A 14,000-nucleotide genomic window follows, 5' to 3' on the forward strand; every position below is an offset into this window, starting at 1 on the left:
GGTAAGATCTAAGTTATAATTGGACCTGGGTATGTGGCTGATCCTTTGGGATTGGAAGAACCTTTTCTTTTATATGATGAAGTAAGATTTTCAGGAATCAACATCATATGTTTGACAGGTGTGTCTGGACGGAGGCCTGAGGCTGGGCACTTTAAGGGAACTGTGTTGTTTGGACTTCTAAGTGACCAGTGAGGTACTACAGAAGCTGTTTTGTGCTGGCTTGGTAAATCTAAGTATTGGAATAACCACTAGCGTTTGGGGTTTGTCTGCCCCGTTTTGTTTGCAGTTCACCCCGACTGAGTGACCTCAGCTGGCTCCCACGGGTAGCACCGTCACAGCATGGCCTATAAATCTTTGCTCCTAGCTTTGTGCTCTCTCTCTCTCACACACACAAACACCGGGTGCAAGGAAATTTCGCACCCTCGGTGAAACTTCCACCTTGCGCCACTGCCCCACCTAGCTAACCCTGCCCGCCACCCCCTCCCCCCGCAGCAGCTAACCATGCCCACCTGCCCCTCCCACCAGAGGAGCCCCTCCGCGGCAGCTAACTTTGCCTGCCGTGGCAGCTAGCCCATCCCGCCACTTCCCCCCACACACAGATAACCCCGCCAGGGGAGCCCTCCCTCCACGGCAGCTAAGTCCGCCCGGGGAGCCCCCCCTCACCCGATGGAAGCTAACCCCGCCTGGGTGGGCCACCCCAGCTCTCCTCCACTCCACTGACACGCTCCACTGAGCGCACTCTCATTCTCCTCCTCTCCCAGGCTTGCGGTGCCGATTGGAGAAGAATTAGAGTGGGGGCTGTGAGCTCAGCGGAGGAGGCAGAATGGAGGCGATCAGAGGTGGGGAGCGGTTCCCCTGTCTGCCCCCCCCCATTACTGCAGGTGGCGCTCCCAGCAACCCCCACCCCCGCTCACCTCCAATCCACCTCCTCACCTGAGCAGTCTTTTAGGCGCCCTCAACCACTATGCACCCTAGGCGGCCGCCTACTGGTTGCACTGTGTATGTGTGTCCACACCCATCTTACAAACAATCCAGACCACCCTGAATCAGTAACCTCTCCTCCTCATTTTCACCATTCCCACAATTGTGTCATCTTGAAAATTTTAACAGTAATGATTTTATGTCTTCTTCCAAGTCATTGATAAAAAAGTTCAACAGCATAGGGCCACAAACTGATCCCTGAGGGGCCTCACTATCAACACACCCAATAGATTATGCTTACAAATGCATTTTGATAACCATCAGTCAGTCACGTTTTTTATCCATGTAATGTGTACCATGTTAATTTTGTATCATTCTAGTTTCTTAATGAAAATGTCATGCGGTACCAAGCTTTACAGAAGTCTAAGTGTATTACCTCAACACTGTTACCTTTATCAATCAAATATGTACTCACATCAAAAAAAGATAAAGACCTATTTTCCATAAACCCATGGGGACTGGTATGTATTATACTAATTATATTATATTACCCTCCTTCAGTTCTTTATTGAATCCCATATCAGCTATCCAATTGTTTTGCCCATAATAATGTTTTTAGCAGAGGTTGGGATTTTCAAAGGAGCCTGAAATTCAACAGGAGTTAAGTGCCTAGCTCTCTTAGACACCTTTGAAAAATTGCAGAAAGGAGTCTAGAACGTTTTGTAAACACTTATATCATGCACTAGGCTACAATAAAACATGACGGGGTTCCAAGATGACAACAGTACAGTAGCCTTAACGGGATACATCATTTCTTTCCTCCTACATCTAGCCCTCTAAACTGAACCAAAATTTGGGGTTCCAGATTGCAACAATATGAGGGAAATATCAGACATATGCACCCGCCTCCAACTCTCATCTTCTCATTTGTCTTTTGGCTTTGCCTTTTGAGTTCATCCATTTCAGCCTGGTGTTAACACAACTCAATGAGAGCAGACTCCTCTGTCCATGTCCCATAACTGAGACTAAGTGGAGGGTGCAAATTCCAGAAACTATTTACTCTTCAGAACTTCTTTCTAGAAGCTATGTAGTTCAATTATTTTTGAAGACTTACGTATGAAGTTACCAATACAATAGCAATCTTAATAAAAACAAGATTAGTAAAAGAAATTGAAATAAAAAAAAATTAATGGTTTGTTAAAACAGACCCAGGCTTACACATCTCCCAAGGTAAACTACATAAGGTATTCATCTTCTGTGTCCAGATATGTAGCCTCGCTGGCTGTCATTGCACCATCAAATCTTTGCTGTGTCCAGAGATCTCCCTCACTGATGTCGGGACTTGCTTATTAAGCCCATTCATTGGGATCAGTGTGCAAGTAAATGTGTTTCCTCTGATCCAAGACAGCTATCTCCACTTTCCAAACTACTTTTCTCAAGATACCTATACACACACAATACGGTCTGGGGACTAGCTTCATTCTCTAGGAGATGGACCACTGAGGATACAAAGACTCTTGCAATTAATAGCCACTTTTCAAACATTTAACTACTTAGTCCAGAGAATGCATTTCATACATGAAGTTGTCTGGTTGTATTTAGTTTTGATCAACCTCTTGATAAACTATCTCAAGCAGTTTTTCCTTTTTGCCAAGATATATGAATTATGGCCAGTTGCCCAGATCCTCTGTCACACCATCAGAAGGATTACATTATGTATCTTTTTTAATCATTTTAAATGTATTAAATTGAGTGTTTGCAAAAGTTTACAGTTTTTATGTACTCTCATGACCCATCTGGGGATTTTACCCCATAATTTGGGAAACCTTATTCTAAAATATACTTGACAATCAAAATTTAAAATATATCTTTTATATTATATTTATATTCATATATTTGTTAAATATATTTTAGAGCATCTTGCATTTTCATTGTAATTAATCGTCTGAAATATGTTTTTGACCTAAACACCAGTAATCAATATTATTTCTACCTTCTTTTTAAAAAATGGTTGTTACTGACTTTCTGATGTAAGATTTTGTCAACAAGATCCTCACCACCAAGCCGCTTAAATAAGGCATGTTAGATAGCTTATTGCTTTCAGTTTTCTCTTATGAAAGGGTGCATTTAGAATAGCTAATAGGAAAGACATTGTAAAAGTAACAATTCACAGGGAAAAAATCAATTTTAAACTACTGCACATTGTTACTCAATGGAGATTTAACTGAATATTTTTTCTACAGAATGTCCTTTAAAATTGTTTTCCTGTCACATACTTTATCTAAGCTACATAAAAACAAAATATGCATAGCAAATATGGCAAAGAAGAATAAATCTTTTATTGCCACATTCAGAATTCCTCTAAGAGCTAGGCGTTCCTATTAAAACAACCTTTTTTGCATGAACAAAAATAATTAAACAACATTTAAATCAAATGGCTAAAAACAAAATCTATTCTTAAAATGACTGTGATTAAAAACTATATACATGCTTTCACAAATAAAATATTGTACTATTTATACTGAAGAAAAGATATCTGTAATACATACTGCACATACATTAAGTAGGTATATATTATGAACAGTTGAATTTGTAAATATTAGCCACAATTAAGTTTTTCAGTTAAATTTCAGAGTAAATCTGAATGTTAGAGCCTGACCATATAACCTCTATACACAATTTCCTTAACATAGGTAGCTATGATGGAAAAATAAAATATATTCCAATCATGGTTTGCTTTAAAGATATTATTCCAAAAGTTTCTGATCTAACATTGTTTTAATGTAGAAGAGACAAAAACTAAGCCAAAAATGCAATAACTCTGAAGCTGATTATAATACTCTCCTCTAATTTTCACTGCAACACTGCCTTGTGTTGGCTAAATATAATTCATATCACTTACCCGCTCTTCAAAAGAAACAGCAGTTATTTTTGCTAACAATACTCTTCCTAAATTCATCTTCCCTTAAGATTGAAAAAAAAATTTCTTGACCCATCAGCTTCTCAAAGATTAAAGTATATGATTCAGCCCTATTCTGTGCCTGTACATGCCAGTAAAGTTTAAAGGCATTTCGTATGAAGTTCTATTTTACTCCCTTTATGTTACCCATAGCAACAGACCACTGCAGGAAGCTGTGGTTCGTCAGGGATTCAGATTAGATCTCAATTATCTCTCACAAAAATGCAAGATCAGTTCATAGAAATCATGCTGTGATTTCATTTAACGTATATCCTATAACAAATCAGGAAAATAAAATGAAGTGTGGTTGCATGATAATCATTTATACAACAAACCAGCTTCTAATAACTTGGCTTTTAATAAAGCATTACTGTTCACCACCATTATAGTTGTAGAAACATTTCCATAATAAATCACTATTTTTCCGAGGTTTACACTGACAGACCAGTAGAAAGTAAACCACCTCAAAATGGCCTGTTACATTAAACTTTTAAGTGGTTAGCACTACAACTCACACGTAAAGATCTACATGACAAGGAAACTTTGCATACAGGGTTCAATTCAAGAGCAAACAATTTCAGAGCAAAATTCTGCTCTCAGATCATCGTAGGAGAGCTCTTGACTGATATTCTGCACTCCCTACTTACTGTACACGCTACCCATGCTTCACTGATGTCAAAAGACAGACATATGCATGTACTGTAGGAAGAGCAGAAGAAGAAATCCATCATGTGAATCTAAGAGCAGAGAGAGCCTAGTAATTTGTCTTTTATCAGTGTTTTTATTCAAGCGATGAAATCTGTCCACAGTAGCAAATTTCATGACGTCTGCTGCCATTTACAAAAAAAAAAAATCAAAAACTTAATTGCTTTTATTTCTGCAACATTCATAATACAAATATACTATTTTAAGCGCCTCTAGAATTGCCTGCTGCATCATTTCTAATGCATTCCCTCTGTGGACCTTAAAGCACTTCACAAACATGAATTCAGCATTAAATATTGCTGTCCAGGTTGCAAGTACAGACCTCCTTTTACAGAGGGAGAAACTGAGGCACAAAGAAGTTTAGTGCCTTTATCCAAGATCACTTAGCAAGTTAGCATCCGAAGCATAAGATGACCTAGGTCTAGAACATGGCGGGAGGAGTAGTAACCGCTAGGTACTCTGTTTAATACAGCAGTTAGCTAACATTTATGTCCCTTACTGATTTCATTTAGAGTGAGATGAGAAAACAAAGTTTACTCCAAACACAAGATGAAAGTAGAGGTAACAAGTCTTATTATGCAAGCATTCCAGAAACATAGACATAAGGTAAGTAACTGAACAATATACATTCTGTGAATTGTGACTGGTTTGGATTTGTTTTTCATCCTTTCAATTTTATCAGTGCAAGTGTCTAGTGCCTTTGAAGTAAATTTGAAGAAAGAAACTTTGTTACACATATTACATCCTCCATTATTTAGGGGCTTAGTGTGCCGATCAACTAAATGGTCTTGTCAGAACAATATTAATTTTACCACATGTGACAATAATCAAGCATTAAAAACTAAAGTAAGTATCACCAGGAAAGGTTTTATGTTTAAACATTACATATTGCTTTTTCTGAACCACATTAAACTAGTAAAACTATTCTCAAAGAATTAACAACAGTTTATAAAATCACTAATATTTTTTAGATTTAGCATTAAGTGTCAGATTCTAGTTTTCTGTGCAAAGCCTGAACAGGCTTTTGCAAGGGGGTCTCTATGCGGGCAGAAATCCTTAACGTCTGCAGCATCTGTAATGCTGCCTATACAGCAACTGTAGTCAATTCTGTAGTTACAAGTGCACTGGCCAGGCCAATGCACATCCTACAACACCGCTTCAGAAAGAACCTTCTCAGACTACTGCTCCATGGCATGTAAGGATTTCAACACAACATCTTGTGTGGCCTGAACCACCCAGTGCACAGTAAAACAAAAGAGGTTCCCTTACATTTGATGCAACATGATTCAGTCCAAATAATTTTGGTTCTCTTCTGCAGTATCTATTTGATTCTACCATCACCTCCCGCAACCCTCCCACACATTTTTTGTGCAGACTTTGTCCCAGAATACAAAACATTCCCTTTGCTGGGTACAAAACGGTAACCGATCTAGGTCTGGGAAACCTGATCTTTGTGTTAGCTCTCTCTCCTCTCCTTGTGAGTGCAGAGGCCCACACCGAGAAAAGGAAATTTTTCAATCCTCTAAACTTCAAGACTTTCTGCTGTAAAAATTTCATAATTATCTCTGTGATCTGTTATATTCACAATTTATGTTCCTGGTTCACTACTCTGGTTGTTCTTCCTGACTTCTGAGAGAGTGCTCATCATATACAGAATTATTCTTTATGTTTAGTTCATGTAGTTTATTAAAAAATACATTTCCATGAAAGTAACTGAGTCTGAGTCTTTCCTTCAAGACTATAAACTTGAAACATTTAGATCACCTATGATTCAATATGATTGCAATCTGCTTTTCCTATGCCAAATAGTTTTTAAAAGCAGTACCTTGGAATTTATTTTTATACCCCATTTATCATTTCATGAGTTTTCAGTTTTCCCCCTTTTCTCATTGTTTGTGACTACACAATTTTCAAGATTACTAACTTTTCCAAGGCCCACATACGAATATTTCTGTTCAGTGCATTATAAATCTGTCACAATACCTTTGCATTGGTTCTAAGAACACCACCTTGGGAGTGAGGGTTTGTTGGAGAACCTACAAAGTATTCTAGGGCCAAGTTTGTTCTGGGAATTGTATCCCTGAGAATCAGCACCTTTTTCTCCACTTATCCAAATTGAGTGCTTCTCAGAGAAAGTGAGATGACTGCTCAGTTTGGACTTATTCCATCAGGTACTGTACTGAGATGGTGAAATGAGTTTGAACAGAGCATGAGGCGTGGCAGAGAACAAGATCTAAAGACTATGATGGCACTGGATGAGATCCAGCTCATTTTGTAGTGATTTTTGATAGCCTGTCATATTGCTCTTAATTTTGCACCCAACACTGCTTAACATTCCAATTTATGCTAAGCTCCGCCAACACTGAGACACTATTCAACAAACTAGGCCATGGAGTTCAGTTTGGACTTTATTACACCAGGTCTTTAGAAGAGCCCTGATGTCTATACTGGGCAAGCTGAAACCATGACACTAGAACAGCTGGACTGCAGAAGGCATGACTTCAAATAACAAAATAGTGAGTAGCTTGTACACCATACTTACATGGATGCTGGGGACAAGACGCATGATATTGCTACCTGAGATGAGGATAGGGCATCATAACCAAGTCAGAGACTTGCTGGAGAATATTCCTGTGGAAGCCCTTCAAAGGGAGCACAAATTAAGAGGATTCTTGTCCCCGATGTTGACTGAATGGTGAGTCAGAGTACCCCAGAAAGTATCCTGCTCTGGAAAGACCAATTGAACTAGTGCAGCTGTAACATACTTGCTTCCTATCCACATAAGCACCAGAATGATTTGAAATAAACACATACAGCTGGAGGCATTTGCAAGACTTGCTTGCAGCTGGTGTACTCACAATAAAACACTAATATTAGGAACACTGTGTGTGGGTAGTGCTTTATAAGGATTCCAGGCACTTGTAATTGGTGCAGGAAACCTAAATTCTATAGTGTAGACAGACAGACAGTCACTGATTTTTATTTCACTGAAATGAACTTGCATTCCACGTGCACATTTTTTTCCAACTAGAAGTTCCATTAGCTCACAAAGAAAGCATGTTAATGATGGTGGCTGCGAAGAAGCCCTTTTAAAAATTAATTTCCCTCTAATTTTTTCCAGAGTATCTCAACAGCTGCTGTATTCAAAATGTTAGATTATTTTGAAACAATGTTTGCATTTATAAACCAGCCAGATCAAAATCAGATAGCCCAAATTTGGAAGGGGCTAGTCTCTATAATACTCCAGCCTATTAATTTACAGAAGCTATTAATGAAAAATGTTAAAATCATGACATAGGAGCTCTAAAATGACCAATTCAGATGCATCAATGGAGGCATTTGTAAGTCCAATTTCAGCTGCTTTGAAACTAAAAAGGGCTGAGGAGCATAAAACCCAGGAATAGTCTCTTTTTCTCTCCCCATCCTGGAAGAAGATATTTTTTCTTTTGTCTACATGGTTCCAGGAAGAGAAGCCTGAGAGAAAGGCAGAAATGACAGGGAATAAAGATTAGTTTTGGATAAACAAAAAATGAACATCAGTGAGCAAAAAGAAAGAAGAAAGCAAAAAAGCTGCTAAGCAACTAGGAAAAGGGAAAGCTCTTGTAAATTTGGAGCAGGTAGAAAACACTGTTTGACTAAAAGATCTTAATGCTCATTCACCTTATATCACTCTTTTCTCATTCTTCACTACAAGACAAAGAAAATAACCATTTGCATGAAAAAAGGAGCAAGAGAATTTTGAAAGGAGCATCCCATTTAATTCAAATGTCCTTGGTTATTGAAATAAAAAAATAAGATAGATGGAAGAAACACATACAATAATATAAAAATAAAATTACTTGGAAAACTTTTGAAAATTATTTTTTATTAGCTGTCAACTAGTACTTTTTGGCCAGTGTTTGCCTGCTCCTAAGCAGTAAAAAGAGAACATACATTCCACTAGTAGAAAAGGGAAAAGGAGACTCCCATCCAATGCATTTTAGTTTATCTACATCAGCAGAAGGCAAAATTCCTATTTATTCCTAGAATATATACTAGCATAATACTCCTTTTGAATTTACACTTTACATAAACAATTCAAAGACTAGACAACTGCAAAACTTGTTAAACACTAAGTTTTTCAATGTAACTAATTTAGCAAAATGAAAAGGCCTAATTCAAATTGTTGTTGAGTGCCCTCTTCTGTCAACAGAAATGCAAGTTTTACCAAGACTTTTTTGTGCACGTTTTCAAAGTTCAGATCTAAACAGACATTTGCTAAACAGAGAGCTAGTTTGAAAACATATTTTGTCCCCAAAGCCATATTTTAAATGCTTAGAACAAATCTTTTGACCCCTTTAATTATAAATTGACTACTGAAATTAGCCTTTTTCATAATTCAAAAACATACTGTTGCTCTGTAAATACAACAGTTTTTTGCAAAGTGCTGATCAACATATAAAGTTTAAGCCATCTGAATTTCCTTGACAGATAAGATTGTTTAAAAAAAAAAAAAAAAAAAAAACAGGAGTGAATGTTAATTGCATATCCAGAATGAAAAACAACTTCATACGTGAATTACAGCCGAATAGTAAAATTAAATTACACATAAGGAGGATATGATTAAGTGACAGACCACCCACACATATTAAGCCTCTTTGAGCTTCCTCCTACCCCCAAACTGAGTTTCAGAGATTCAGATTATTGCAGCCCCTGCATTAAATGACTGTTCATTAGTAATGTAACTAGTGTACTCACTTCTCTTTTTAAGTCTAGCACTTCTAAAATACACATTTCCCTTTTCATTTAAAAAAAGAGACTTTTCTTTAATCCTAAAATGAATCAGCAAAAAGAAACTAGTTTGAGACTTTAAAAAAACAAAGCCTAGTAATATATATTGCCATTATCTTCAAAATTTGTGTGTTCTGACTAGCAAGAGATTAAGAGAAGAGAAAACAAAATGAAGCTCCAAAAAGTCTCTGAAGTTATATATTCTATAAATACTGTATATAGTATTAAGTTTTTATCTGGTAATTAATAATAAGCCATCAGTAATCTGAATTGCTGGCTGAATATCCAAACCACAGAAAATCATCTAAACTATACACCTTGGAAACAACTGTGACAATTAACAGATACCTTTCTAAGTTTAAAAAGGCACCCTTATATCATGGATACAAGAGCATTACAGTTTGAAGAAAATTAAGTAACTGCCAATATGACAAAAAAGGAATAAAAACAAAACCCACTAGATAAACATCTTTACAACTAGTGTACAGTTCCCACACACGTAAAACTTTGTTACTCAACCTATATTTGAAAATACATCTATATAAACAGTGTATTGATTACATTCTCATTAGAGCTCATACAGAAAGTCAACTCATTAAGTACTTACAAACTTTATCTTGTTAAAAGTCTAACTTCTTAGAAATACTTTGTATTGCATTAACAAAATTCCTTAGCTTTGAAAACTATCCTTTAATGCATATTCCTGCTTTCTACTCATTTTAGATAAACAAAACTTTATACTTACAGACACTTGACTAACAGTAAAAGCTTTCTCCATGTATAAATAGTGCCTGAGTAATGTTTCTCTCATTGTTACGAAACAGTCCCCTTAACTTTACTGTTAAGCTCTTTCTGAAGTTGAACACATATTTACTTCTTGAGAGGCTAATAAAATACATGAAGCTCTTCAACCTACTGTCCTTAATACCACCTCTCTCATTCTCCTCCTCCTCAGTGCATTCCCCGCCCTGACTCAGTACTGGTTCTGTATAAATGCCTGTCTAAAGAACAAACTGCCTGTGCTCAAGCTTTTAAAACATTGTTTAGGCAAGTTATACATAATAATAACGTTTCTGTCAAGATAAGATGCCACTGGAGAAGCTTCTACTGCAAAATGCATTTAATGGAGACCTAAGAGACTCAGTTTTAACGTGTATGTCCAAACTTGTTTAGGTATTGAGTCAAATATTTTCCTTTCCAAATTAAACATTTTGTTTTTAATAAATTCCTCTTAAATGAACATTATATGTATGAAACAGATCATTCAACTTGTATTTTAAATATTTTGTTTCAGATACAAATTAACATTAAATTGAAAAAGGACACAAAATTGATACAACTAAACTTAGAGCAACTTTCTTTCTGTTTCTGGGCATGCAGCTGCATGTTTCTTCACAATTGCAATCATGTGTGCATATTATGCCATTTACTTCATCTTGCCTTTCTGCTCTCTGTCCTTCTGAGTAAGGAAGGTATTGAAATTTACAAGAATCCTGTTCCAGGTGAAATAGTATTCTTGTAAATTTCAATACCACACCTGCTCATCAGAATGTAGCAGACAAGCAGGGCAGAGATACATGTGTAATATCATAAAGGAACCCAAACATGGTTTACACAGCTTAGAAACTAGGATTTCATCTCTTTTTCAGCATTTGGTTTGGAGACACACACTAAGCAATGGGGCGGGGGGTTTCTTTATCAAGAAAACAGATGAAATGTATTTGGTGATCTCAGATTAACTTCTAACTAACAGGTGTCCATATGGTAGAAACCTCAGGTGGCACCTTTCTAATAATCCCACTTGACTAACTAGCTAGCAAATGGATTGTAGAGACTGAATAGCACCAGCTTTTAGCAGAATCCCCATTCAGTGAAATGTGGAGCAGAGTATCAGAACAGTGTGAGGGAAGCTTGCACTGCTGTTGCCTGTGCAGTACCTATTCTGTGAATAAACAGAAGAATTGCATCTCTAGAGATGGCAATCCAACACATTTAATAAAATCTTAATTCACTAAAACATGCACCAAGCCTCTAGGAGTCTGACAGCAACATCATGTGGGGAAGAAGCTCAATCACCCACCTACATGGTGGCCAATCAAAAGCCATGAGAAAAAGACACATCAGCCAGAAGCAGAAACAGTAGAATAGAAAGGGAAGGGGAACAGGAACACTAGGCTAGCAAGTGACTTCTTCCCCCATCCCTGGACCTGAACCAGGGCTGGCTCTGGCTTTTTTGCCGCCCCAAGTAAAAAAAAAAAAAAAAAAAAAAAAAGGGTGGGGCCACCGGAGCAGCACAGTGGGGGGGGAGCGGCAAAGCGGGAAGGGGGGGAACACGGCATGGCTGGAGTGGCAAAGCGGGGAGGTGAACACGCCGCGGCTGGAGCGGCAAAGGGGAGGGGAACACGGCGCGGCTGGAGTGGCAAAGTGGGGGGATGGGGGGAGAAACAACAGTGCGGCCAGCAAAACAGGGAAAAACAAAACAAAAAGGGGACTCCCTGTGCTGCAGAGTGCGCGCCCGGTCTAATGGGGGGAAGGGGAGAGAGCGAGGGGGGGAGAGAGCAGGGGGGAGAGAGAGAAGAGGGACGGCCAGCACTTCAGTGGGGCGCTCACCACGCGGCCCCAACTGCCGCGCCACCTGCTGAGAGGGCTCCGCTCCGGTCGGCGAGGAGGGAAGGATGCAGGCTGCCCTGCTGAGGTTGCTGCAGGGTGCTCCCCTCCTCCGCCCCCTACAGGACGCCCAGAGCAGCGAACAAAAAAAAAAAAAAAAAAAAAAAAAGCAGCCGTGCCGTCCTAAGTTTGGGCGGAATGCGCCCAGTAGAATCTGCCGCCCCAAGCACGAGCTTGCTCAGCTGGTGCCTGAAGCCAGCCCTGACCTGAACTGCATTGATGATTCACTGACCAAAAACACTTCATTGAAACGAGGTTAAGGTTGCCTGGTGACATCCTGTCCTCTTCCAAAATGCTGATTTCAGAAATACTCAAACTTTTGAAAACCAGGAAATACAGAATTAAGATATATGCATATGCAATGCAACCTTAACTCTGACCCACTGGAGCTGGCAGTAGCCACTGGGAGTTATCTGCCTGCACCCCAGGTACATTCACTGTGTTAGGCTGAGCAGTATTAAATGGTAGAGGGATTATCTAGAGTACGTTAGCAGAGATGTGCAAAGGATAAGAGGCAATTGGGGTGGGGGGTCATGCCCTTCTAATGGGGGCGGTGGTACATCCGCTTCCCGGACACTTGAGAGACTCAGTATGCCTCATTTCAGCACTGCTTTCAGTAGGTTGTGTTAGTAGCAGGGCACAGGTGTCTTCATGCTATGGGGATTGTCAGCTGTTAGCTGGGAAATGAGTGTGGACTGTCGGTTTTATGATGGGAAAGGGAAATTATAGTTTTCGATGGCATCATGTGCATAAAGGTGAAAGCGCTGGCAGATTTAGCAGATATGTTCTTTTAGTGAGGTAAGCTAAATTGCAGCAGATGGAAGGCGCTCTTATTCAGTACAATGCAAAGGCAAAGTACAAGTATGTGTGTTACGGGCATATTGGAGCATCGCTCAAAGAGGGCTGAGCTAAGGGTGTGTGGGCATGTACCTTAACTCTGTATTTCCTGGTTTTCAGAAGTTTGAGTTTTGCTGAATTCAACATTCTGGAAGGGACAGGATATCACCAGACAACTTTAACTCTGCGCTAATTAATCAATTAATGTCCTAGATGGGTGCCATTAGTGTTTTTAAACTGACAGAGAAACGTTGTTGGTGAGCATTAGTGGTCACTTAGGTAGTTTCAATTATCATGTAGGTTTGCAGTGATGCCCAGCTCCTCAGTAGGTTGTGACTCTTGACAGTTTTAACACCATGGGGGCCAGGAGCTTGCTTTTACCCAACTGCACTGCAGAACAAATCTCAATTAATTTGTTTGAGGGGGTGGACGGGCATAAATTGGTTTGAATTCAGAGAAGGGGAAATATAGAGAGGACTCTGTGGAAAAGGCTGATAGTCTCAATATAATAGCAATAAGTAAAGGCAAAGGGACTGGAGAGTAACAGAGAAAGGTCAATTAAAAATTGAGTGAGGTTAGAAGGAAATAATGAGAAAAGAGGTGATGATTAAAGGAAAAAACATAATACGAGCAATAGTTCAAAACAAAAAAAGGAGCAATAAGTAAATTAAAATAAGATAAGAGTTAAGATTTAAATAGGAAAAAATGAGAAATCATGAAATAAAAGTTATTAACTAGGCAAACAGGCAAGGAGTAATATAAAAATCGAAGAGCAAAAGTAAAGCACAAAAAAAAATCTTGCTTACATCTTCCACTACTGTCCTGGTATAATTCCCCACTCTGAACCTTAGCGTCCAAAAGATGGGGCACCAGCATGAATTCCTCTAAGCTCAATTACCAGCTTAGTACTTGTGGCGCTGCCACCAACCAGGAATTCCAGTGCCTGGTACACTCTGGTCCCCCCAAAACCTTGCCCGGGGACCCCCAAGACCCAGATCCTCTGGATCTTAACACAAGGAAAGTAAACCCTTTCCCTCACTGGTGCCTCTCCCAGGCTTCCCCTCCCTGGGTTACCCTGGAAGATCACTGTGATTCAAACTCCTTGAACCTTAAAACAGAGAGGAAAATTCACCTTCCCCCC

At 39.0% G+C, this 14,000-nt stretch overlaps 1 protein-coding gene across 6 annotated transcripts in view; it reads right to left on the reverse strand.

Moving 5' to 3' along the window:
- The window catches only part of RGS12 (regulator of G protein signaling 12), a 169,592-nt gene that overhangs the window by 105,461 nt on the left and 50,131 nt on the right, over nt 1–14,000 (reverse strand). The window contains exon 1 of one of the 6 annotated variants that reach the window (XM_050947327.1): nt 10,101–10,198. The exons of 4 other annotated variants lie outside the window; for them this stretch is intronic. In XM_050947327.1, the coding sequence (XP_050803284.1) occupies nt 10,101–10,166 (66 nt within the window). In that variant the 5' untranslated portion in view covers nt 10,167–10,198. Of the gene's footprint in view, nt 1–3,823; nt 4,064–10,100; nt 10,199–14,000 lie in introns of those variants that run through there. One more of the 6 variants, XM_050947328.1, reaches the window with a different exon arrangement.

This window comes from Gopherus flavomarginatus, chromosome 3, assembly GCF_025201925.1.
Source record: "Gopherus flavomarginatus isolate rGopFla2 chromosome 3, rGopFla2.mat.asm, whole genome shotgun sequence".
NCBI lineage: Eukaryota > Metazoa > Chordata > Testudines > Testudinidae > Gopherus > Gopherus flavomarginatus.